Source organism: Oncorhynchus nerka, linkage group LG11, assembly GCF_034236695.1.
Source record: "Oncorhynchus nerka isolate Pitt River linkage group LG11, Oner_Uvic_2.0, whole genome shotgun sequence".
Taxonomy (NCBI): domain Eukaryota; kingdom Metazoa; phylum Chordata; class Actinopteri; order Salmoniformes; family Salmonidae; genus Oncorhynchus; species Oncorhynchus nerka.
The window spans coordinates 20,657,672-20,685,171 of record NC_088406.1 but is presented as its reverse complement, the minus strand read 5'-3'; the positions used below and the strand labels follow the sequence as shown (position 1 = coordinate 20,685,171).

General features: G+C 42.9%; 1 protein-coding gene across 1 annotated transcript in view; it reads left to right on the top strand.

Annotated features, from left to right (window-relative positions):
* Nucleotides 1–27,500, top strand: part of LOC115137737 (roundabout homolog 1-like) — a 416,524-nt gene that overhangs the window by 367,595 nt on the left and 21,429 nt on the right. Inside the window, exons 20-23 of the mRNA XM_065024289.1 lie at nt 11,233–11,275; nt 20,437–20,591; nt 24,804–25,181; nt 26,022–26,138. Of these exons, the coding sequence (XP_064880361.1) occupies nt 11,233–11,275; nt 20,437–20,591; nt 24,804–25,181; nt 26,022–26,138 (693 nt within the window). The remainder of the gene's footprint in view (nt 1–11,232; nt 11,276–20,436; nt 20,592–24,803; nt 25,182–26,021; nt 26,139–27,500) is intronic.

Below are 27,500 nucleotides of genomic sequence, written 5' to 3'. Positions count from 1 at the left end.
AAGAGTCATCTGTCCAAAACGGAGATGAAGAACAAACAGTAAAAAACATGTACAGTGGTTTCTCCTTTAAAAGTTGTGATCTTACACCGTGGACTTAGAGGTACCCAGTGTCACGGCTTCATTACTCCAGACCACCACAAGGCGGAGTTAGAACACTCATTATGCATTTGGGTTCCAAGGTTTTTATATGACCAATCATATTGAGTGGTTCAAATGACAAATTTGACGCAGGACACATGTCCCCGGTGACTTCAGCAAAGATGGCTGACAGAACATTACGGGGAGGCAAATGTATGTTGTTATAACGTCATAACGAGTCAAGCATAAAATGTACAATTGAGGAATATAGAGGAATATGTTCGTTAACGTAGAGACAAACGATTGTGCACATATTTTTGTTGTTTAGTTAATTTACGAAAATCGCTATTCATCAAGTTTTTTTCCAGCCATATCCGGATACCAGGTGTATCAAACTCATTCATTATAACAAGCAGGGAGCAGGTTTCGAACCCTAAACATTCTAGCCATAAGTCCACCACACGATCTACTGCGCCCAAATGTATTAATTGGGGTTGGGGCCGATTGTGGCTAAAAACACTTTATCAATTGGAATCTTTAACATGGAAAGTGTGGAAAGGGAAATAATAATTATTATTAGTTTTTGACAAGCGTAGCAGGATGGTTTGTTAGCTGAACAATAGATTATTCAGCCTTTACAAAAAAATTGTGTAATGGCCGAGCTAGGTGTGAACCCCCCTCCCCAACTTGCAACATTTCAGGACTATCTCAAAAAAAGCAGCAGAGATGCGCAATAGGTTTCTAAGAAGAGGCTATTCCCCACAATGTGTGGATGAAGCTGTGAAATTTGGCATTGGAGGAAACACGAGATGAACTGCTACAAAAAAGACCAGCTAAAGCTAAAGAACACTCTGTAATGTTAAAAACCTATCTCACCAAAAAAAGAAATATCCTCTCACTGTCAACTGTGTTTATATTCAGCAAACTTAACATGTGTAAATATTTGTATGAACATAACATTCAACAACTGAGACATAAACTGAACAAGTTCCACAGACATGTGACTAACAGACATGGAATAATGTGTCCCTGAACGAAGGGTGGGTCAAACTCAAAATTAACAGTCAGTATCTGGTGTGGCCACCAGCTGCATTAAGTACTGCAGTGCATCTCCTCCTCATGGGCTGCACCAGATTTGCCAGTTATTGCTGTGAGATGTTACCCCCCTCTTCCACCAAGGCACCTGCAAGTTCCTGGACATTTCTGGGGGGGATGGCCCAAGCCCTCACCTTCCGATCCAACAGATCCCAGATGTGCTCAATAGGATTGAGATCCAGGCTCTTCGCTGGCCATGGCAGAACACTGACATTCCTGTCTTGCAGGAAATCACGCACAGAACGAGCAGTATGGCTGGTTGCATTGTCATGCTGGAGGGTCATGTCAGGATGAGCCTGCAGGAAGGGTACCACATGAGGGAGGAGGATGTCTTCCCTGTAACACAAAGCATTGAGATTGCCTGCAATGACAATAAGCTCAGTCTGATGATGCTGTGACACACCGCCCCAGTCCATGACAGACCCTCCACTTCCAAATCGATCCCGCTCCATGATGCCATCTATTTTGTGAAGTGCACCAGTCCCTCCTGTAGAAAAGCAACCCCACAACATGATGCTGCCACCCCGTGCTTCACAGTTGGGATGGTTTTCTTCGGCTTGCAAGCCTCTCCCTTTGTCCTCCAAACATAATGATGGTCATCATGGCCAAACAGTTCTATTTTTGTTTCATCAGACCAAAGGACATTTCTCCAAAAAGCACGATCTTTGTCCCCATGTGCAGTTGCAAACCGTAGTCTGGCTTTATTATGACGGTTTTGGAGCAGTGGCTTCTTCCTTGCTGAGCGGCCTTTCAGGTTAAGTCGATATAGGACTCGTTTTACTGTGGATATAGATACTTTTGTACCTGTTTCCTCCAGCATCTTCACAAGGTCCTTTGCTATTGTTCTGGGATTGATTTTGCACTTTTTGCACCGAAGTATGTTCACCTCTAGGAGACAGAACGCGTCTCCTTCCTGAGTGGTATGACAGTTGTGTGGTCCCATGGTGTTTATACTTGCGTAGTATTGTTTGTACAGATGAACGTGGTACCTTCATGCATTTGGAAATTGCTCCCAAGGATGAACCAGACTTGTGGAGGTCTACAATTTGTTTTCTGAGGTCTTGGCTGATTTCTTTTGATTTTCCCATGATGTCAAGCAAAGAGGCACTGAGTTTGAAGGTAACCCTTGAAATACATCCACAGGTACACCTCCAATTGACTCAAATGATGTCAGTTAGCCTATCAGAAGCTTTTAAAGCCATGACCTCATTTTCTTGAATATTCCAAGCTGTTTAAAGGGACAGTCAACTTAGTGTTTGTGAACGTCTGACCCACTGGAATTGTGATACAGTGAGTTATAAGTTAAATAATCTGTCTCTAAACAATTGTTGGAAAAATGACTTGTGTCATGCACAAAGTAGATGTCCTAACCGACTTGCCAAAAGTATGGTTTGTTAACAAGAAATTTATGGAGTGGTTGAAAATGAGTTTTTATGACTCCAACCTAAGTGTATGTAAACTTCCAACTCCAACTGTATATTTATTTATATATATATTTTTTCTTAAACGCGTGAGTCACATATTTTATTATATATATATATTGCCAATCACTCATCATCTTCATTCATCAGTGAGTCAATGGCTTGAATAGTCATTGACTCCCTCACACGTTGAAAAGGAATGAGATGGAGTCACAATCTATGCCAGGCACACCTGTGAGCTCTGGAACTCCACCTCCAACAGGCAGAGTCAACATACTTTGCGGGTTCATCAGGCCATCGGTTCACCCTGACATTTCCAGTCCTCTTCTGACAACAGAACTTGACCAACTGCTCACCAGGCACAGCAAGGGACGCCCGGGCCATTATGCTGTTCTGCTATTCCAAGGATGTGTAACCGAAGAGAGATACCACGAGTGGGCACAGAATACATAGCCTTCCTGCTGTGGCCATCAACAGTGGGGCAAAAAAGTATTTAGTCAGCCACCAATTGTGCAAGTTCTCCCACTTAAAAAGACGAGAGAGGCCTGTAAATGTTCATCATAGGTACACTTCAACTATGACAGACAAAATGTTATGTTATGTTTCTCCAGAAATAAATAATTCTAAATAACTGGCTTTTTTTCTTTTACAAATTAGTGAGAATGTCTCAGCCCATGTTCAAGAATTCTAGGTTAAATGAAAACAAAATCTTCAAAATGTCATTACTTTTTAAACAAAGCGATTATTATGATGAATTAATTTACAATTATATAAAAGCCCCTTGGATATTCTTAGATATTCTCACAGATCCTAACGGAGAATCGGCCTTAGATATTAACCTGTTGCGACGAGCAATCCCGTATCCGGGATCTTAAGTATAGCCTCAAGCTCATTAGCATAACGCAACGTTAACTATTCATGAAAATCGCAAATGAAATGAAATAAATATATTGGCTCTCAAGCTTAGCCTTTTGTTAACAACTATGTCATCTCAGATTTTCAAAATATGCTTTTCAACCATAGCAAAACAAGCATTTGTGTAAGAGTATTGATAGCTAGCATAGCATTAAGCCTAGCATTCAGCAGGCAACATTTTCACAAAAACAAGAAAAGCATTCAAATAAAATAATTTACCTTTGAAGAACTTCGGATGTTTTCAATGAGGAGACTCTCAGTTTTTCCAAAAAGATTATTTGTGTAGGAGAAATCGCTCCGTTTTGTTCATCATGTTTGGCTGAGAAAAACCCCCGAAAATTCAGTCATTAAAACGCAAACTTTTTTCCAAATTAACTCCATAATATCGACAGAAACATGGCAAATGTTGTTTAGAATCAATCCTCAAGGTGTTTTTCACATATCTATTCGATGATAAGTCACTCGTGGCAGTTTAGTTTCTCCTCTCTTCAAAATGGAAACCTGGAGATTACGCAATAGTTTCGACGGAGGACACCGAGCGGACACCTGGTAAATGTAGTCTCTTATGGTCAATCTTCCAATGATATGTGATATGCCTACAAATACGTCACAATGCAGACACCTTGGGGAAACGACAGAAAGTGTAGGCCCATTCCTTGCGCATTCACAGCCATATAAGGACACATTGGAACAAAGCGCCTCCAAAATCTGGGGCATTTCATGTTTGAAATTTCATCTTGGTTTCGCCTGTAGCATCATTTCTGTGGCACTCACAGATAATATCTTTGCAGATTTGGAAACGTCAGAGTGTTTTCTTTCCAAAGCTGTCAATTATATATGCATAGTCAAGCATCTTTTCGTGACAAAATATCTTGTTTAAAACGGGAACGTTTTTCATCCCAAAATTTTAATAGCGCCCCCTAATGCATAACTGGTTAACTCTTGGAACCACCCATCCCGGATCCGGGATAATTGTCATCAACTACGCTAAATAGCATAGCGCAACGGTCAAATAATCTTATTTGAAAATATTCATATTCATGAAATCACAAGTGAAATATAGCGAAACACAGCTTAGCCTTTTGTTAACCTCTTAAGTCGACCCTCTACTTTTTCGAACATTCTGTTAAAAACCGTTAAACATTTCAGCGCCCTGCTACTCATGCCAGGAATATAGTATATGCATATGATCAGTATGTGTGGATAGAAAACACTCAGACGTTTATAAAACTGGTTAAATCACGGCTGTGACTATAACAGAATGTGCGTTTCATCGAAAAGTGCAGGAAAATCTGATCACTGAAAATTGGAAAATATATCAATGCGCCACTTGCATGTATTGTCTATGGGAAAGCAAATTACCTGGAGCCGAAATTGCAATTCCTACAGCTTCCACACGATGTCAACAGTCTTGTCATTTGCCTAGGCTTTGTTTCTTGGTCAAACGAAGAAGAGTCAGCCCATTTCTTCAGGTCTCGGACCGGATATTTTGGTTGAGATTTACCCGGACATTATTTCCAGACGTACCCCTATAGAATATACTTCGTCTCGTGATCAATTTGATCGCTTATTAACGTTTACTAATACCTAAAGTTGCTTTACAAAAGTATTTCGAAGTGTTTTGTGAAAGTTTATTGTCGACTTTTTTAATTAAAAAAAATGACGTTACGTTATAAGACGCAATTATTTTTCGTTAATCACACAGTCTTCATAGATCGAGTACTATTAGCATTTAGTGTAGCGCATTTGCATTTCCAGATGTCTAGATGGGACGCCTGCGTGTCAGGTAGGAGCAAGAGGTTAATCACCTTGTCGTCTAAGATTTTGAAATTATGCTTTACAGCGAAAACAATACAAGCATTTGTGTAAGTTTATAGATATACTAGAAAAACATTATGTACACCTAGCGGCAGGTAACTTGGTCACGAAAATCAGAAAACCAATCAAATTAATCGTTTACCTTTGATGATCTTTGGATGTTTTCACTCACGAGACTCCCAGTTAGACAGCAAATGTTCCTTTTGTTCCATAGATATATTTTTTATATCCAAATACCTCCGTTAGTTTGATGCGTTATGCCCAGGAATCCACTGGAAATAGTGGTCACGACCACGCAGACAAAAATTCCAAATTATATCGATAATATCGCCAGAAACATGGCAAACGTTTTTTTATAATCAATCCTCAAGGTGTTTTTCAAATATCTATTCGATAATATATCAACCGGGACAGTTGGCTTTTCACTAGGACCAGGAGGAGAAAATGGCTAGCTCTCTGTTTTGCGCAAAAATCACACCGAGAGCCAACAACAGACCACTTACGCAATGTGAACGTTTACACTCATTCTTCAAAATAAAGGCCTGAAACTACGTCTAAAGGCTGTAGACACCTTAGGGAACGTTTTCAATGAGGAGACTCTCAGTTAGATAGCAAATGTTCATTTTTTCCAAAAAGATTATTTGTGTAAGAGAAATAGCTCCGTTTTGTTCATAACGTTTGGCTAAGAAAAAAAACGAAAATGCAGTCACTTACAACGCCAAACTTTTTTCCAAATTAGCTCCATAATATCGACAGAAACATGGCAAACGTTGTTTAGAATCAAGCCTCAAGGTGTTTTTCACAATTCTATTGGATGAAAAATCATTCCTGGCAGTCGGTTTCTCATCAGAGGCAAACGGAAAAATACTGCAGCTGGAGATTACGCAATAATTGCGACGGAGGACACCAAGCGACCACCTGGTAAATGTAGTCTCTTATGGTCAATCTTCCAATGATATGCCTACAAATACGTCACAATGCTGCAGACACCTTGGGGAAAACGTGGAAAAGGTAAGCTGACTCCTAGCTCCTCCACAGCCATATAAGGAGTCATTGCCATGAGGCGGTTGCACTTCCTGATTGTATTTTTATCTGTTTTTTTCTGTAACATCAGTTCTGTGGCACTCACAGACAATATCTTTGCAGTTTTGGAAACGTCAGAGTGTTTTCTTTCCAAAGCTGTCAATTATATGCATAGTCGAGCATCTTTTCGTGACAGAATATCTTGGGGCGGCAGGGTAGCCTAGTGGTTAGAGCGTTGGACTAGCAACCGGAAGGTTGCAAGTTCAAATCCCTGAGCTGACAAGGTACAAATCTGTTGTTCTGCCCCTGAACAGGCAGTTAACCCACTGTTCCTAGGCCGTCATTGAAAATAAGAATTTGTTCTTAACTGACTTGCCTAGTTAAATAAAGGTAAAATAAAACATTTAAAATCTTGTTTAAAACGGGAACGTTTTTCATCCAAAAATTAAAAGAGCGCCCCCTATATCGAAGAAGTTAACTGTTTATTAGGCTACTGTGCAAGTCTACAATACATACTATAGTTAACATGGGAAAGTGCCTAATTCCTTACATAATAAGGCTTGGTGTCCCACTCGACAACATCCGGTGAAATTGGAGGGCGCGTAATTCAAATAAATAATCATAATATTACACATTTATGAACATACAAGTCTCTTATCTCATTTAAAAGCTTACTTTCTTGTTAATCTAACTGCATTGTCCAATTTACAATAGGCTTTACAGCGAAAGCATACCATGCGATTGTTTGAGGACGGCGCCCCACATCAACATATTTTTCAACCAGAACAGGCTTCATAAAATCACAAATAGTGATTAAATAAATCACTTACTTTTGTAAATCTTCCTCTGTTTGCAATCCCAAGGGTCCCAGCTACAACATGAATGGTCGTTTTGTTAGATAAAATCCGCTACAGCTAAACTTTGTTCAAACAAGTCAGACTATGTTTCTATTTAATCCTCAGGTACCCTAAAATGTAAATAAACTATAACATTTCACATGGAAAGAAGTATGTTCAATAGAAAAGTATAATTAGCAGGTGCGCCTCCTCTTCATCATGCGCAGACAGACTGATTTTCCACTGGGACTCTTTGTACCAAAACTCCAAATTCTTCCTAGTTTTTGGAGAAACAAGCCTGAAACAATGAACAAAGACTGTTGACCTCTAGTGGAAGCCATAGGAATTGCAATCTGGGAGCTGGAATTACATAGGACCCATAGCTTTCCATTATAAGAACCTGGGACCTCAAAAAAATTAAGATTCTGGTTGTTTTTTCTTTGGATTTATGCCTGCCGTATAAATTGTGTTATAGTCTCATACATTATTTTAACATTTACACAAACTTCAAAGTGTCTGTCCAATGCTACCAATTATATGCATATCCTGGCTTCTGGGCCTGAGTAAAAGGCAGTTTACTTTGGGCACATCAGTCAGGCAGCAATTCAGAAAAATAGACCCTATCCCTAAGAATTATAATTATAAGGGCGAGCAGGCCATGTCTGTACTACAGAATGCAGGGAACGCAGGAGACTGGTGTTATTTCATAGTTGTGATGTCTTCACTATTAATCTACAATGTAGAGAATAGTACAAATAAAAATCCTGGAATGAGTAGGTGTGTCCAAACCTTTGACTGGTACTTGCTTAATTAGAATAATATTATGGTGTTTCTATTCTATGAAAAACGAAACCCTCAGGGTTTCGGTTAGGATGGAAAATATGGCGATGTACAACATGACGGTTGGGAGTAGACTACAGGATTGGAGGATTCTAAATTGTTTGCCTTCATTAGACAACTTTGCTCCGATATTTCTGAAATCAGTGATAATTATTCCCAAACCCCCTGAGGGTTCCGTTTTTTCATTTTTCTCTGAATAGAAACACCATAATATTAATCTAATTAATTAAGCCACATTTCTTAAAATCAGTCCCATATATTATGTTATTACAAAAAAGGTTTTACATTCTCTGGTAATGCCAATATGGAATACTATCAAATGCTTCTTAAAGATGCCCTCTGGTGATCAAACTAGCAACAACTTGCAGTAACAGAAAAAATGGCTGAGAATTAAATGACGTGCCACAGTATGACGCAACTTTTAAAGGAGGAACCACTGTACATGAAATACAATATCTTAGACAACACTATTAAAGACTACCAGAACCCAGTGGATTTTCCAATTACATTGAATGAACTACAGAACAAAATACAAACCTTCCAACCCAAAAAGGCCGGTGGGGTTGATGGTATCCTAAATTAAATGATAGAATATACAGACCACAAAGTCCAATTGGCTATACCAAAACTCTTTGTCATCATCCTCAGCTCTGGCATCTTCCCCAATATTTGGAACCAAGGACTGATCACCCGAATACACAAAGTGGAGACAAATTTGACCCCAATAACTACCGGGGAATATGCGTCAACAGCAACCTTGGGAAAATCCTCTGCATTATCATTAACAGCAGACTCGTACATTTCCTCAGCGAAAACAATGTACTCAGCAAATGTCAAATTGGCTTTTTTTTACCAAATTACCATATGACAGACCACGTACTGACCCGGCACACCCTAATTGACAAACAAACAAACCAAAAAAAAGGCAAAGCCTTCTCATGCTTTTTTGATTTAAAAAAAACGTATGAATTAATTTGGCATGAGGGTCTGCTATACAAATTGATGGAAGGTGGTGTTGGGGGAAAACATACAACCTTATAAAATCCATGTACACAAAGTGTGTGATTAAAATTGGCAAAAAACACACAGATTTATTTTTATAGGGCCGTGGGTTGAGACAGGGATGCAGCTTAATCCCCACCCTCTTCAACATATATATCAATACATTGGCAAGGGCAGTAGAACAGTCTGCAGCACCTGGACTCACCCTACTAGAATCTGAAGTCAAATGTCTACTGTTTGCTGATGATCTGGTGCTTCTGTCCCCAACCAAGGAGGACCTACATCAGCACCTAGATCTTCTGCACAGATTCTGTCAGACCTGGGCCCTGACAGTGAATCTCAGTAAAACAAAACTAATGGTTTTCCAAAAAAAGGTCAATTTGCCAGGACCACAAATACAAATTCCATCTAGACACTGTAGCCCTAGAGCACACAAAAAACTACACATACTGTACCTCGGCCTGAAGATCAGCGCCACAGGTAACTTCAACAAAGCTGTGAACGATCTGAGAGACAAGGCAAGAAGGGTCTTCCATGACATGAAATGGATTAGGATCAATTAGGATCTGGCAAAAAAAATACTTGAATCATATAGAACCTATTGTCCTTTATTGTTGTGAGGTCTGGGGTCTGCTCACCAACCAATAATTCACAAAATGGGAAAAACACCAATTTGAGACTCTGCATGCCGAATTCTGCAAAAATATCCCCCATGTACAACGTAAAACACAAAATAATGCATGCAGAGCAGAATTAGGCCGATACCTGCTAATTATCAAAATCCAGAAAAGAGCTGTTCATTTCTGCAACCACCTAAAAGGAAGCAATTCCCCAAAATTCCATAACAAAGCCATCACCTAGAGAGAAATGAACCTGGAGAAGAGCCCCCTAAGCAAGCTGATCCTGGGGCTCTGTACACAAACACACCCTACAGAGCCCCAAGACAGCAACACAATTAGACCCATCCAAATCATGAGAAAACAAAAAGATAATTACTTGATACATTGGAAAGAATTTACAAAAAAAACCTGAGCAAACTAGAATGCTATTTGGCCCTAAACAGAGAGTACACAATAGCAGAATACCTGACCACTGTGACTGACCCAAGATTGAGGAAATCTTTGACTATGTACAGACTCAGTGAGCATTGCCTTGCTATTGAGAAAGTCCACCGTAGGCAGACATGGCTCTCAAGAGAAGACAGGCTATGTGCACATTGCCCACAAAACGATGTGGAAACAGAGCTGCACTTCCTAACCTCCTGCAAAATCTATGACCATATTAGAGACACATATTTCCCTCAGATTACACAGATCCACAAAGAATTCAAAAACAAATCCAATTTTAATAAACTCAAATATCTATTGGGTGAAATATCACAGTGTGCCATCACAGCAGCAATATTTGTGACCTGTTGCCACAAGAAAAGGGCAACCAGTGAAGAACAAACACTATTGTAAATACAACCTATATTTATGGTTATTTATTTTCCCTTTTGTACTTTAACTATTTGCACATCATAACAATACTGTATGTAGACATAATATGACATTTGAAATGTCTTTATTATTTTGGAACTTTCGTGAGTGTAATGTTTACTGTTCATTTTCTATTTCACTTTTGTTTATAATCTATTTAACTTGCTTTGGCAATGTAAACATGTGTTTCCGATGCCAATGAAGCCCTTAAATTGAAGAGAGAGAGAGAGAGAGAGAGAGAGAGAGAGAGAGAGAGAGAGAGAGAGAGAGAGAGAGAGAGAGAGAGAGAGAGAGAGAGAGAGAGAGAGAGAGAGAGAGAGAGAGGCTCTAAACCTTTCCTCAGAGAAGAGTTTGTAATTAAAGTTTGAGTTTATCTCTCCTTCACACCGGCAGCTTAAAGCTCCATGAAAGAGTCCAACTTCCAGCGCGCTGAGCTTCAAACACACGCCAGGCCTGCCAGGAGACCAAAGCACTGTGCAGCGCCCTAATCCTCTTACACACATACCCTGTCACAGAGTCTCCACCCAGCTACACACGGGATGTAGTACACACACACATACATGCGTAAACACATACACATAAACACACACTGCACACATACAAACACAGGCTTACAGGAGAGACAAACACAGTCCATGTTATTGTGTTTTGATAATCCTGTTACTCTGATGACGATTGTGATTATGGTGTTCATGTCTGTACCTTTCTCTGTCTCTCTGTTCTCAGTGGCATACCAGAGAGGTGGAGAGGCTGTCAGCAGTGCTGGAAGGTAAGAATACATGTATCTTATGAGAGGGAGTGTTGTCTACATGTCTACTATGAGAGGGAGTGTTGTCTACATGTCTACTATGAGAGGGAGTGTTGTCTACATGTCTACTGTGAGAGGGAGTGTTGTCTACATGTCTACTGTGAGAGAGTGTTGTCTACATGTCTACTGTGAGAGAGAGTGTTGTCTACATGTCTACTGTGAGAGAGAGTGTTGTCTACATGTCACTGTGAGAGAGAGTGTTGTCTACATGTCTACTGTGAGAGAGAGTGTTGTCTACATGTCTACTGTGAGAGAGTGTTGTCTACATACCTACTGTGAGAGAGAGTGTTGTCTACATGTCTACTGTGAGAGAGAGTGTTGTCTACATGTCTACTGTGAGAGAGAGTGTTGTCTACATGTCTACTGTGAGAGAGAGTGTTGTCTACTGTGAGAAAGAGTGTTTTGTTCGTCTGTGTTTGTCTCCTCTGTATGAATATGAAACATGAAATAATAGAACTTAACATATGGATCATAATACCGTATTCCAAGAGACAGATGTACTTTTCATTTGCGGAGGAGTGGGTACATGGGTGGTTTTACGTGTGTGGGAGTGAAGGTGTACCTTTCTCTGAAGGACACTAGGGGGAGGGCTTTAACTTCCTAATGATTACAGCCCCGGCAGAGGAGGGGAAGGGAGGGGATGGGAGGAAAAGGAAAGGGAGGAGAGGAGAGTGGAAGGGAGGAGAGGAACAAAGGATTATCTCCCAAACCCCCATCCTCTGCATCCCACAGAGAAGAGCACCATGTCTGGCCACAAGGCCGTGCCATAGCATTTAATTTAACAAACTCAGAGATTGCGATAGTTGTGTATGCACACACCCTACTCTTTAGAATGGATGGCCCTATGGAACGAGATGGGAGGAGTGACACAGAAGAGGGTGTGACAGAGACCAGTAGCCTATGTGTTGTTTTCCAGACTACTTGCTAGTCACCCTTACTGAGACACTCATACATTCAGACACTGATGTTAGAGTCTCCTCACTCATCTAGAACACACATTAATGCTAATGTATCTACAGACTTGTTTGAAGTAAGCAGTGTTTTGCTATTGTCCTCCCTTTGTGCTCAAAGTATCTATATGGTTGGCTGTTGTTCCATAGCCGTTATGTGTCTGTCTATATGGTCTTGTTATTACCGTGCTATGTGATTGAGTCAGTTCTACAGCCTGGATATGGGAGCTCTGCTCAAAGACAATCACCATTCTCTATCTCCACTGAACCACTCAGGTGATTGAGGAGCCATTTGGAGATTGTATTAATGTGTTCATTACTCAAAATGAATGACTGGAAACACTGAATGAGTCATTTGAAAAGGACACGAAAAAGAAAACTCAATACAATGTGAATATCTGCCAGGTTGGACTGTTCCAGTGGAAGTGATGGGAGAGAATTACCAGTTAAAGCACACCGTTTGTTAAGTAGTGGTAGTGATGGGAGAGAATTACCAGTTAAAACACGCCGTTTGTTAAGTAGTGGTAGTGATGGGAGAGAATTACCAGTTAAAACACACCGTTTGTTAAGTAGTGGTAGTGATGGGAGAGAATTACCAGTTAAAACACGCCGTTTGTTAAGTAGTGGTAGTGATGGGAGAGAATTACCAGTTAAAACACGCCGTTTGTTAAGTAGTGGTAGTGATGGGAGAGAATTACCAGTTAAAACACGCCGTGTGTTAAGTAGTGGTAGTGATGGGAGAGAATTACCAGTTAAAACACACCGTTTGTTAAGTAGTGGTAGTGATGGGAGAGAATTACCAGTTAAAACACGCCGTTTGTTAAGTAGTGGTAGTGATGGGAGAGAATTACCAGTTAAAACACGCCGTGTGTTAAGTAGTGGTAGTGATGGGAGAGAATTACCAGTTAAAACACACCGTTTGTTAAGGAGTGGTAGTGATGGGAGAGAATTACCAGTTAAAACACACCGTTTGTTAAGTAGTGGTAGTGATGGGAGAGAATTACCAGTTAAAACACGCCGTTTGTTAAGTAGTGGTAGTGATGGGAGAGAATTACCAGTTAAAACACGCCGTGTGTTAAGTAGTGGTAGTGATGGGAGAGAATTACCAGTTAAAACACACCGTGTGTTAAGTAGTGGTAGTGATGGGAGAGAATTACCAGTTAAAACACACCGTTTGTTAAGTAGTGGTAGTGATGGGAGAGAATTACCAGTTAAAACACGCCGTGTGTTAAGTAATGGTAGTGATGGGAGAGAATTACCAGTTAAAACACGCCGTTTGTTAAGTAGTGGTAGTGATGGGAGAGAATTACCAGTTAAAGCACACCGTTTGTTAAGTAGTGGTAGTAATGGGAGAGAATTACCAGTTAAAGCACACCGTTTGTTAAGTAGTGGTAGTATAGCCTTTGGGCCCTAGTAGATGGCCACATTTAATTATAAGGCTACTTAGTCTGGCTGCTTCAAATGTAACATGTCAGTAACATGTCAGCCCTGGGTTCACGATGTGGAAGTTTGGACAAGCAGAGAGATGGTAGTCTGTTCAGACAGTAGAGAGATGGTAGTCTATTCAGACTGTAGAGAGATGGTAGTCTGTTCAGACTGTAGAGAGATGGTAGTCTGTACAGACAGTAGAGAGATGGTAGTCTGTTCAGACAGTAGAGAGATGGTAGTCTGTTCAGACAGCAGAGAGATGGTAGTCTGTTCAGACAGCAGAGAGCTGGTAGTCTGTTCAGACAGTAGAGAGATGGTAGTCTGTTCAGACAGCAGAGAGATGGTAGTCTGTTCAGACTGTAGAGAGATGGTAGTCTATTCAGACAGTAGAGAGATGGTAGTCTGTTCAGACTGTAGAGAGATGGTAGTCTGTTCAGACAGCAGAGAGATGGTAGTCTGTTCAGACTGTAGAGAGATGGTAGTCTGTTCAGACAGCAGAGAGCTGGTAGTCTATTCAGACAGTAGAGAGATGGTAGTATGTTCAGACAGTAGAGAGATGGTAGTCTGTTCAGACTGTAGAGAGATGGTAGTCTATTCAGACAGTAGAGAGATGGTAGTCTGTTCAGAGAGATGGTAGTCTGTTCAGACTGTAGAGAGATGGTAGTCTGTTCAGACAGTAGAGAGATGGTAGTCTGTTCAGACAGTAGAGAGATGGTAGTCTGTTCAGACAGCAGAGAGATGGTAGTCTGTTCAGACAGCAGAGAGATGGTAGTCTGTTCAGACAGCAGAGAGCTGGTAGTCTGTTCAGACAGTAGAGAGATGGTAGTCTGTTCAGACAGCAGATAGATGGTAGTCTGTTCAGACTGTAGAGAGATGGTAGTCTGTTCAGACAGTAGTGAGATGGTAGTCTGTTCAGACAGCAGAGAGATGGTAGTCTGTTCAGACTGTAGAGAGATGGTAGTCTGTTCAGACAGTAGTGAGATGGTAGTCTGTTCAGACAGCAGAGAGATGGTAGTCTGTTCAGACAGCAGAGAGATGGTAGTCTGTTCAGACAGCACAGAGATGGTAGTCTGTTCAGACAGCAGAGAGATGGTAGTCTGTTCAGACAGTAGAGAGATGGTAGTCTATTCAGACAGCAGAGAGATGGTAGTCTGTTCAGACTGTAGAGAGATGGTAGTCTATTCAGACAGCACAGAGATGGTAGTCTGTTCAGACTGTAGAGAGATGGTAGTCTGTTCAGACTGTAGAGAGATGGTAGTCTGTTCAGACAGCAGAGAGATGGTAGTCTGTTCAGACAGCAGGGAGAGGGTAGTCTATTCAGACAGCAGAGAGATGGTAGTCTGTTCAGACTGTAGAGAGATGGTAGTCTGTTCAGACTGTAGAGAGATGGTAGTCTGTTCAGACTGTAGAGAGATGGTAGTCTGTTCAGACTGTAGAGAGATGGTAGTCTGTTCAGACTGTAGAGAGATGGTAGTCTGTTCAGACTGTAGAGAGATCTGTTCAGACAGTAGTCTGTTCAGACTGTAGAGAGATGGTAGTCTGTTCAGACTGTAGAGAGATGGTAGTCTGTTCAGACTGTAGAGAGATGGTAGTCTATTCAGACAGCACAGAGATGGTAGTCTGTTCAGACAGCAGAGAGCTGGTAGTCTGTTCAGACAGTAGTGAGATGGTAGTCTGTTCAGACAGCACAGAGATGGTAGTCTGTTCAGACAGCAGAGAGATGGTAGTCTGTTCAGACAGTAGAGAGATGGTAGTCTGTTCAGACAGCAGAGAGATGGTAGTCTGCTCAGACTGTAGAGAGATGGTAGTCTGTTCAGACTGTAGAGAGATGGTAGTCTGTACAGACAGTAGAGAGATGGTAGTCTGTACAGACAGTAGTGAGATGGTAGTCTGTACAGACAGTAGAGAGATGGTAGTCTGTTCAGACAGCAGAGAGCCGGTAGTCTGTTCAGACTGTAGAGAGATGGTAGTCTGTTCAGACAGTAGAGAGATGGTAGTCTATTCAGACAGCAGAGAGATGGTAGTCTGTTCAGACTGTAGAGAGATGGTAGTCTGTTCAGACAGTAGAGAGATGGTAGTCTGTTCAGACAGTAGAGAGATGGTAGTCTGTTCAGACTGTAGAGAGATGGTAGTCTGTTCAGACAGCAGAGAGCCGGTAGTCTGTTCAGACTGTAGAGAGATGGTAGTCTGTTCAGACATCAGGGTGCTGGTAGTCTGTTCAGACAGCAGAGAGATGGTAGTCTGTTCAGACAGCAGAGAGATGGTAGTCTGTTCAGACAGCAGAGAGATGGTAGTCTGTTCATACAGCAGAGAGATGGTAGTCTGTTCAGACAGTAGAGAGATGGTAGTCTGTTCAGACAGCAGAGAGATGGTAGTCTGTTCAGACAGTAGAGAGATGGTAGTCTGTTCAGACAGTAGAGAGATGGTAGTCTGTTCAGACAGTAGATAGATGGTAGTCTGTTCAGACAGCAGAGAGATGGTAGTCTGTTCAGACAGCAGAGAGATGGTAGTCTGTTCAGAAAGTAGAGAGATGGTAGTCTGTTCAGACAGCAGAGAGCTGGTAGTCTATTCAGACATCACAGAGATGGTAGTCTGTTCAGACAGCACAGAGATGATAGTCTGTTCAGACAGTAGAGAGATGGTAGTCTGTTCAGACAGTAGAGAGATGGTAGTCTGTTCAGACAGCACAGAGATGGTAGTCTGTTCAGACAGCAGAGAGATGGTAGTCTGTTCAGACAGCAGAGAGATGGTAGTCTATCTGTTCAGACAGCACAGAGATGGTAGTCTGTTCAGACAGCAGAGAGATGGTAGTCTGTTCAGACAGCAGAGAGATGGTAGTCTGTTCAGACAGCAGAGAGATGGTAGTCTGTTCAGACAGCAGAGAGATGGTAGTCTGTTCAGACAGTAGAGAGATGGTAGTCTGTTCAGACAGTAGTGAGATGGTAGTCTGTTCAGACAGTAGAGAGATGGTAGTCTGTTCAGACAGTAGTGAGATGGTAGTCTGTTCAGACAGTAGTGAGATGGTAGTCTGTTCAGACAGTAGAGAGATGGTAGTCTGTACAGACAGTAGAGAGATGGTAGTCTGTTCAGACAGTAGTGAGATGGTAGTCTGTTCAGACAGTAGTGAGATGGTAGTCTGTTCAGACAGTAGAGAGATGGTAGTCTGTTCAGACAGTAGAGAGATGGTAGTCTGTTCAGACAGCACAGAGATGGTAGTCTGTTCAGACAGCAGAGAGATGGTAGTCTGTTCAGACAGTAGAGAGATGGTAGTCTGTTCAGACAGTAGAGAGATGGTAGTCTGTTCAGACAGTAGAGAGATGGTAGTCTGTTCAGACAGCAGAGAGATGGTAGTCTGTTCAGACTGTAGAGAGATGGTAGTCTGTTCAGACAGCAGAGAGATGGTAGTCTGTTCAGACAGCAGAGAGATGGTAGTCTGTTCAGACAGCAGAGAGATGGTAGTCTGTTCAGACAGCAGAGAGATGGTAGTCTGTTCAGACAGCAGAGAGATGGTAGTCTGTTCAGACAGTAGAGAGATGGTAGTCTGTTCAGACAGCAGAGAGATGGTAGTCTGTTCAGACTGTAGAGAGATGGTAGTCTGTTCAGACTGTAGAGAGATGGTAGTCTGTTCAGACAGCAGAGAGATGGTAGTCTGTTCAGACAGCAGAGAGATGGTAGTCTGTTCAGACAGCAGAGAGGTAGTCTGTTCAGACAGTAGTCTGTTCAGACAGCAGTGAGATGGTAGTCTGTTCAGACAGCAGAGAGCTGGATAGTCTGTTCAGACAGTAGAGAGATGGTAGTCTGTTCAGACAGCAGAGAGATGGTAGTCTGTTCAGACTGTTCAGACAGTAGAGAGATGGTAGTCTGTTCAGACAGTAGAGAGATGGTAGTCTGTACAGACAGTAGAGAGATGGTAGTCTGTTCAGACAGTGGTAGTCTGTTCAGACAGCACAGAGATGGTAGTCTGTTCAGACAGTAGAGAGATGGTAGTCTGTTCAGACAGTAGAGAGATGGTAGTCTGTTCAGACTGTAGACAGTAGAGAGATGGTAGTCTGTTCAGACAGTAGAGAGATGGTAGTCTGTTCAGACAGCAGAGAGATGGTAGTCTGTTCAGACAGCAGAGATGGTAGTCTGTTCAGACAGTAGAGAGATGGTAGTCTGTTCAGACAGCAGAGAGATGGTAGTCTGTTCAGACAGCAGAGAGATGGTAGTCTGTTCAGACAGCAGAGAGATGGTAGTCTGTTCAGACAGCAGAGAGATGGTAGTCTGTTCAGACAGCAGAGAGATGGTAGTCTGTTCAGACAGCAGAGAGCTGGTAGTCTGTTCAGACAGTAGAGAGATGGTAGTCTGTTCAGACAGCAGAGAGATGGTAGTCTGTTCAGACTGTAGAGAGATGGTAGTCTGTTCAGACTGTAGAGAGATGGTAGTCTGTACAGACAGTAGAGAGATGGTAGTCTGTTCAGACAGTAGAGAGATGGTAGTCTGTTCAGACAGCACAGAGATGGTAGTCTGTTCAGACAGTAGAGAGATGGTAGTCTGTTCAGACTGTAGAGAGATGGTAGTCTGTTCAGACTGTAGAGAGATGGTAGTCTGTACAGACAGTAGAGAGATGGTAGTCTGTTCAGACAGCACAGAGATGGTAGTCTGTTCAGACAGTAGAGAGATGGTAGTTTGTTCAGACAGTAGAGAGATGGTAGTCTGTTCAGACAGTAGAGAGATGGTAGTCTGTTCAGACTGTAGAGAGATGGTAGTCTGTTCAGACAGTAGAGAGATGGTAGTCTGTTCAGACAGTAGAGAGATGGTAGTCTGTTCAGACAGCAGAGAGATGGTAGTCTGTTCAGACTGTAGAGAGATGGTAGTCTGTTCAGACAGCAAAGAGATGGTAGTCTGTTCAGACAGCAGAGAGATGGTAGTCTGTTCAGACAGCAGAGAGCCGGTAGTCTGTTCAGACAGTAGTGAGATGGTAGTCTGTTCAGACAGCAGAGAGCTGGTAGTCTGTTCAGACAGTAGAGAGATGGTAGTCTGTTCAGACAGCAGAGAGATGGTAGTCTGTTCAGACTGTAGAGAGATGGTAGTCTATTCAGACAGCAGAGAGATGGTAGTCTGTTCAGACAGCAGGGAGCTGGTAGTCTGTTCAGACAGCACAGAGATGGTAGTCTGTTCAGATGGTGTAAAGAAGATAGAAACCAGGACAGGAGATGGATATCCTACTGCACTCCTCTTTTGTTCTGATGCACTTTGTTGAGATGTCCGTGACCTCCTTTTATCTCAGTTCTGTTTAGTACTTTCAATGTTGGTGGTTTTGGGGAGCATTGGTGGTTCAGTGAGTGTTGGTGGTTTGGGGGAGCGTTGGTGGTTCAGTGAGTGTTGGTGGTTTGGGGGAGCGTTGGTGGTTCAGTGAGTGTTGGTGGTTTGGTTGAGCGTTTGTGGTTCAGTGAGTGTTGGTGGTTTGGTTGAGCGTTGGTGGGTCAGTGAGTGTTGGTGGTTTGGTTGAACGTTTGTGGTTCAGTGAGTGTTGGTAGTTTGGTTGAGCGTTGGTGGGTCAGTGAGTGTTGGTGGTTTGGTTGAACGTTTGTGGTTCAGTGAGTGTTGGTGGTTTGGTTGAGCGTTTGTGGTTCAGTGAGTGTTGGTGGTTTGGTGGAGCGTTGGTGGTTCAGTGAGTGTTGGTGGTTTGGGGGAGCGTTGGTGGGTCAGTGAGTGTTGGTGGTTTGGGGGAGCGTTGGTGGTTCAGTGAGTGTTGGTGGTTTGGTTGAGCGTTGGTGGGTCAGTGAGTGTTGGTGGTTCAGTGAGTGTTGGTGGTTTGGGGAATGTTGGTGGTTTGGGGGAGTGTTGGTGGTTTGGGGGAGTGTTGGTGGTTTGGTTGAGCGTTGGTGGGTCAGTGAGTGTTGGTGGTTTGGGGAAGTGTTGGTGGTTCAGTGAGTGTTGGTGGTTTGGGGGAGTGTTGGTGGTTTGGTGAAGCGTTGGTGGTTCAGTGAGTGTTGGTGGTTTGGGGAAGTGTTGGTGGTTCTGTGAGTGTTGGTGGTTTGGGGGAGTGTTGGTGGTTTGGTGAAGCGTTGGTGGTTCAGTGAGTGTTTGTGGTTTGGGGAAGTGTTGGTGGTTCAGTGAGTGTTGGTGGTTTGGGGGAGTGTTGGTGGTTCAGTGAGTGTTTGTGGTTTGGGAAAGTGTTGGTGGTTCAGTGAGTGTTGGTGGTTTGGGGGAGTGTTGGTGGTTTGGTGAAGCGTTGGTGGTTCAGTGAGTGTTTGTGGTTTGATGGAGCGTTGGTGGTTCAGTGAGTGTTGGTGGTTTGGGGAAGTGTTGGTGGTTCAGTGAGTGTTGGTGGTTTGGGGGAGTGTTGGTGGTTTGGTGAGTGTTGGTGGTTTGGGGGAGTGTTGGTAGTTCAGTGAGAGCATTTTCCATCACTGGGAGTGAGTTCTGTCTGGCTTTCTAACGCTCAGTGAAACACTGTCATCTGCCATGGACAAGTCAAGAGCACATCATCTATTTATCTGAGCTTTTCTCTAATGCAAGGCCAATGGAGCAGGGAGCAGGAAGGAGAGGGAGAGATCATTTCTGTAAAACAACAACCTAACTATAGGGATAATTTCAGTATACCAATCTGAAAATGAGTGAATCCCCATCGATCTGCCTAAAACCCCATTCATTACATGTTCTTGTTAGTCATATCAATATGAATTCTTGCTGTGCTATAGTGGTGCAGCATTTTCCATTGTTAGTCAGCGTTGGCTGTTTTGTACTCCATCCTTCCAGGCCAGGTTTGCTGAACATTGGGGAGTCTGCTACCCAGCCCTGGTTGGCTGATACCTGGCCCAACTCCTGCTCCAATCACAACGACTGTAGCATGAACTGCTGCACTGCAGGACAGGGCAACAGTGACAGCAACCTGGCTACATACAGCCGCCCAGGTGAGTACGCTACGCACTGGAACAACACACCCAAACATAAACTGGACTAAAACAGTTATCCATAGGGGTAAAGGGGCACATGCCCCCTCAGATTTGTCCTGTTAAATATATATATATATATATGTTTTGTTTTAGTTTGTTCTGTGTAATGCTACTAGCCACTTAGCAATTTTATGAAGTTGGCCTTAGCCCAGATAGATTCCGAATCTCATAACCTGCTACCAAGAAAAATCAGTTTGGTAGACTTCAGAAAAGCAAGCAATTACTAAATGTACTGAATAAGACTCACATTCCTTTCAAGATTTTAGCAGCGATGCAGAGAAGCATATATATATATATATATATAATTGTTTTAAAGAACTACCAGTCAGGAGGATACAGACAGCTCAAGAGGTATGCTTAGATATGCAGAAAAATATACATACATTTCTTCATAGCATTAAGCATAATGATTATGGTTGCAGAAAAAAAGCTGTTTCAGGTGTTTGAAAAATGCTAAATTCTAGTACCCCTCTGGACCAACACCCAGCCATTCTCACATACTTTGTGCCCCCTCAGATTTTTGGGGTACATGTGACACCCTGCTCTCAAAGCAAAGCATGGATAAGAATCATAGAAACGAGTGGACCTAGTCGGTAGAAAACAGAGAGAAGTGAAGTGAAATCCCAAATCTGGGTTAGCTCCCTTGAGACTTCTCTCTCTTACCTCTCTCCTCGCGAGGTCTCTATAACAAAAACCCTTAAGGGAGGCTTAGGAGTAGAAGTATGTGTGTTTGATTTATTTCAGGTTAAAGCGGGGTGGTTTTAGGCAGGAAATAAAAGGAGCACGCTGGATGAGCCTTATGGGTTTACTCTGCTGCAAATCTAACTGCTCTGCCAAATTCCATACTGTTGTTATAGCCTGCAATGTCATTTCCACTAAGTGCTCAGTTATTTAAGAAATGTGGAGCAGTGGCAGAGATCAGGGCAGGACTGCAGACTGCAGCCAACACCGGATGTAGAGATGTAGAGATGGGGAGAGAGAGAGGTACCTGGAGGAGATAGAAAGGACTGCAGACTGCAGCAACACCGGATGTAGAGATGTAGAGATGGGGAGAGAGAGGTACCTGGAAGAGATAGAAAGGACTGCAGACTGCAGCCAACACCGGATGTAGAGATGTAGAGATGGGGAGAGAGAGGTACCTGGAAGAGATAGAAAGGACTGCAGACTGCAGCCAACACCGGATGTAGAGATGTAGAGATGGGGAGAGAGAGAGGTACCTGGAGGAGATAGAAAGGACTGCAGACTGCAGCCAACACCGGATGTAGAGATGTAGAGATGGGGAGAGAGAGAGGTACCTGGAGGAGATAGAAAGGACTGCAGACTGCAGCCAACACCGGATGTAGAGATGTAGAGATGGAGAGATGGGGAGAGAGAGGTACCTGGAAGAGATAGAAAGGGAACGAAGGAGGAAAAAGAATGATGAGGGAGGATATGTAGCATACACAGAGAGAAATGGAGAGAAAGTAGAGGGGAATTAAATTGGACAGAGAAAGAGAAAGAATGAGGGAGTTGGGAGGAAAGTAAAGAGAGCAGAAGAGATGGACAGTAACGGAGGGAGGGAGGGAGGGTTATGGTACACCTCCAGGTGGCCTCTCAGTCAGCAGTACTTTCTATAAACAATAGGGATTGAGTTTGGCTCTGAGGTCAAAGGGACACACACACACACATGCACACACACACACACAAACACACACACACACACACACACACACACACACACACACACACACACACACAAACACACAAAAGAGCGCTAAGTACTCACACTCTACAGAGAAAGAGGGTCAACAGCTGCTAGAGGAGGGAGAAGTATGTCTCTTGGTGCAGGGTGGGGACAAAGGATTTGAGGTTATACACCCATAGGTAGGACTTAACTACAAAACATGGACCCCAGCCCTGAACCTTCCTTTGAGATACAGTAGGCTTAGAAGTTGAACTAAAGTAAAAAGCGATGTGAGTATACAGTAGCCGTTTGAACAATCGTTTGGACACGCGGCAGGCGTCTCTCCAGCTGTAGCGTCTGACAGATAGTACAGTAGTGTACCGTCTCCTACCCACTCATTGACTCATTTACATTGTTGGCCTCGACCGTCTCCCCAAACAGGCTTACACACAATCCTAGTGTAGCAGATGTTCTGCTGAACTAAGTTCTGTGCTTCCCCTGGGTTAAGCAAATTACTCAAGGACAAAGAAACACTGTACCCATAAATACATACCCATCTTCTAAAGTTACCCATCACAGTCAACACAAGAAAACCTAATCCAACTTTTCATTCCGTGGTGTGTTTAACTTTTCCCTAACATTGGTTCTGATGACAATCTGGGAGTTTGTTTGAGAAGGGATGAAATGCTAAAAGCACTTCTCACTCACTGCATGTTCAAGACATTTAGGAGCATGCCTGGTGCTGGCTGCTTTGTGTGGCCAACCTAAACCCTGTGAAGGTTTAACTTCTTATGTTATAGGGGACGCTTGCGTCCCATTTGGCCAAAGGCCAGGGGAAATCAAACTCATTAAATCACACATGTAAGATACTAAATTAAAGCCACACTCGTTGTGAATCCAGCCAACATGTCAGATTTTAAAAAGGCTTTTCGGTGAAAGCATAAAAAGCTATTATCTGATGATAGCACAACAGTAAACAAAGAGGGTAGCATATTTCAACCCTGCAGGCGCAACACAAAACGCAGAAATAAAATACAGTATAAAACATGCCTTACCTTTGACGAGCTTCTTTTTTTGGCACTCCGATTAATTCCGTCCATATATATCCAAAATGTCCATTTATTTGGTGCTTTTGATCCAGAAAAAAACAGCTTCCAAATTGCACAACGTCACTACAAAATATTTCAAAAGTTGCCTGTAAACTTTGCCAAAACATTTCAAACTACTTTTGTAATACAACTCTAGGTATTTTTAAACGTTAATAATCGATCAAATTGAAGACGGGTCTATCTGTGTTCAATACAGGAAGACAACAAACCAAGCTACTTTTCAAGTCTTGCGCAACTCTCAACAGTGTTACCCATTTCCTAGATGGTCGTACTTCTTCATTGCACAAAGGAATAACCTCAACCAAATTTCAAAAACTGATGACATCCAGTGGAAGCGGTAGGAACTGAGAAATATCGTTTACCAAGGAGAACTCACTGAATAAACAGAGACCTAAAAAAAACAATTCTGAACGGTTAGTCCTCGGTGTTTTGCCTGCTACATAAGTTCTGTTATACTCACAGACATGATTCAAACAGTTTTAGAAACTTCAGAGTGTTTTCTATCCAAATCTACTAATAACATGCATATCTTATATTCTTGGCATGAGTAGCAGGAAGTTGAAATTGGGCACGCTATTTATCCAAAAGTGAAAATGCTGCCCCCTATACCTTAAGAACTTAACAGGATCAGCGGCTGGGTGACAGAGCCGAGGGATACAAGTTAATGTCCCTTTATCTAACACATAGGGGCCCTTTCTACACAACTACCTCTGAAGTGCCTCAGATAACCCTCGGTTCTTGGAAATGTAAGGTTCACGTGCGCTCGGTTGTTCTACCTGTAGCCGTCCTTGATATTTCCCGCAAGGCTGTCTCTCAGATCTGCTGGAGGATTTGAATATTTTATGAGCCAGAGAAAATTGGATCTGTCAGTGGAGCTCTGCTCTTTGCTGCATGCTTCCTTCCAACCTTCTGATACAGACATGTTCCACTGTCCTTCTCAATGAGCAAAGCCTCCTCGCCTGGCGTCTGACAGGGAGGATAGACACGCCACCCACGTTGAGCTGTGGATGAGACAAAGACATTATCGAGACAGAAAGACAGAGAGAGCAGACAGTGGAAGTATAATACAGCTCCACTCACCTGAACCAGATGGGGATAGTTGACATACATAATGAACTGTAGTTTGCACTGAAATATATACACCTGTCTAGACTGAGGGCACAGTGATCTGTTGAAAGGTACAAATGACTCGGGCTGATTTATTTCTGTGTCATTCTGAAATGTTAATCTTTTCAGCTTATTTTTTTCCGGAGTATGATGCCAGTGAATACAACTGAATACAATGCCATTTGTGCCATTCATGCACTTGGCAAACCTCTTCTTCTGAACCTAGCTATAGGAGTTAGTCCGGTCTTTGACTAAACCTTTCACCCTGCACCCGCTCCCCATGTTATCCAGCCGACTGCATCGCCAACTATAACAACCAGATGGAGAGCAAGCAGACCAACCTGATGGTGCCTGAGGGAGGAGTGTACGGAGACGTGGACCTCTCCAACAAGATCAACGAGATGAAGACCTTCAACAGCCCCAATTTGAAGGACGGACGCTTCGTTGGGCCAGGGGGACAGCCCACCCCGTACGCCACCACACAGCTCATTCAGTCTTCTATCCTGGGAAACAACATCAATACAGACAGAGGGGTAGGAGTGGGAGGGGGAGGGGAGGCAAACGAGAAACACGGCTGGAAACCCACCCCTGCTCAGGGGCAGAAGCAACAGGAAATGACCTCACAGCTCCACCAGTATAACATCATGGAGCAGAACAAGCTGAACAAGGGTGAGTGTGTGGTGGGAATCAGTGGAGGTTAGGAGGTCAAACCATAGCTGTCTTCCATCTTTCTTTCTTCCCTTCTTTACTTCCTGTTCTCCCTGTGGATGGACCCACCATGCTGAAGAATGTTCCTTTTTCACTGTCTTCCCTGCTGCCCCCATTCAGTCATATGAATAGAGAGCATCATCAGTCTCCCTCTCATTGTCTACTATGCATTTTCCTAACTCCTCTTTCCTCTCTGTGTTCATTTCAAATCTCTGCACTACATTCTGGGTCAGGCCTGAGTTTCTGTCTTTACTGTCTGGGTTGTTCTTCATTGGTCAAGTCTCATAGCTACAGCTGTAAGGATTTTCTCCATGTGTCAGGTATCTGAAGGAGAGATAACTATTTCTGTTGGAACTGACAGGGACTGAACTAAACTGTCGCCACCTTCTTCTTACCTGCAGAAAATAGCTGCTACTTTAGTGACACCGTTTTCAGTTTCGTCATGGTCTCTTGTATGGAACAGAAATTGCATGTCTTCTCTCTCAGCACTCTTAGGAAGACAGCATCCACCAGACTGTTTACTGAGACAGTTTCAACTTATTAGTGGTGTATGACACACATTTTAACACATCGCTGGTTCAGATCATTATTTAGATGTGTTGCTAGATTGTTAGCTCTTATGTTAGCCTAACTGTGATCATTAGTCAGTTAAACTCAAACAGTCTCTATGGATCTTTTTATATCATAATGTCCCCCTCTGTCCTTCATTTCCATAGGCTATCTATACTTTTCTAATGCGGTAATATAGTGTATGCTGCCCACCTTCCTCATGCTTACCATCCTTCTCCTCTCCCTTACCAGACCACTACAGAGGAGGGGACAGTCCCATGGCTACCACCATCCCCTATAACCAGGCCCACGAGGCCCACACCGTGGGCTCCCACAACAGCTCTGACCATGGCAGCAGCAGCACCTCCGGTGAGAGAGTGGGGAACGGGGGGGTAATCAGTATCCACAGCCATATGGCTGGTGTTTTACTGCGTGGATGTTTAGTGAATCACTTTTGTTGTTGTTTCCCATCCTTATTTTCCTCAAAAGCAATACATTGTAGTGGGACTAATAATGTAATGCTTTAAAATTGTTATTTTGATTCATTTCCATGTCAGTATCTTGAAGAGAAATTAAAATGCCTTCAGTGGAGGGAAAATGTAAAAGATCCCAGGAATCAGTTTCCAGTCTGTATGTGTTTCCAGTCAGTTTCCAGTCTGTGTCCGTTTCCAGTCTGTGTCCGTTTCCAGTCTGTGTGTTTCCAGTCAGTTTCCAGTCTGTGTGTGTTTCCAGTCAGTTTCCAGTCTGTGTTTGTTTCCAGTCTGTGTCCGTTTCTAGTCTGTGTCCGTTTCTAGTCTGTGTCCGTTTCTAGTCTGTGTCCGTTTCCAGTCTGTGTCCGTTTCCAGTCTGTGTCCGTTTCTAGTCTGTGTCCGTTTCCAGTCTGTGTCCGTTTCCAGTCTGTGTCCGTTTCTAGTCTGTGTCCGTTTCCAGTCTGTGTTTGTTTCTAGTCTGTGTCCGTTTCCAGTCTGTGTCCGTTTCCAGTCTGTGTCCGCTTCCAGTCTGTGTCCGTTTCCAGTCTGTGTCCGTTTCCAGTCTGTGTTTGTTTCTAGTCTGTGTCTGTTTCTAGTCTGTGTCCGTTTCTAGTCTGTGTCCGTTTCTAGTCTGTGTCCGTTTCTAGTCTGTGTCCGTTTCTAGTCTGTGTCCGTTTCCAGTCTGTGTCCGTTTCCAGTCTGTGTCCGTTTCTAGTCAGTGTCCGTTTCTAGTCTGTGTCCGTTTCTAGTCTGTGTCCGTTTCCAGTCTGTGTCCGTTTCCAGTCTGTGTCCGTTTCCAGTCTGTGTCCGTTTCTAGTCTGTGTCCGTTTCCAGTCTGTGTCCGTTTCTAGTCTGTGTCCGTTTCCAGTCTGTGTTTGTTTCCAGTCTGTGTTTGTTTCCAGTCTGTGTCCGTTTCCAGTCTGTGTCCGTTTCCAGTCTGTGTGTTTCCAGTCTCTTTCTTTTTCCTGTCTCTTTCCGGTCTTCGTCAGTTTCCAGTCGTTTTTTTCAATCCCATGTGCTTCTAACAGAAAATGAAAACCTAGTAAGACTAGTTGGACTGTTCCTGTTGCTCAGACAAAACATTAATTAAACAAACATGAATTTACCGTCCCCTTCATTCCTGCAAAGAGGAGGATAATGTCATCAGATATGCAGTGTTTGTTTCTGGACAAGGACTAATGACACACATTCCAGAGGGCATGCAACACTGCCTCCATAACGCCCAGGATTCATTCTGATATTGTATATGAAGTTCAGCTCG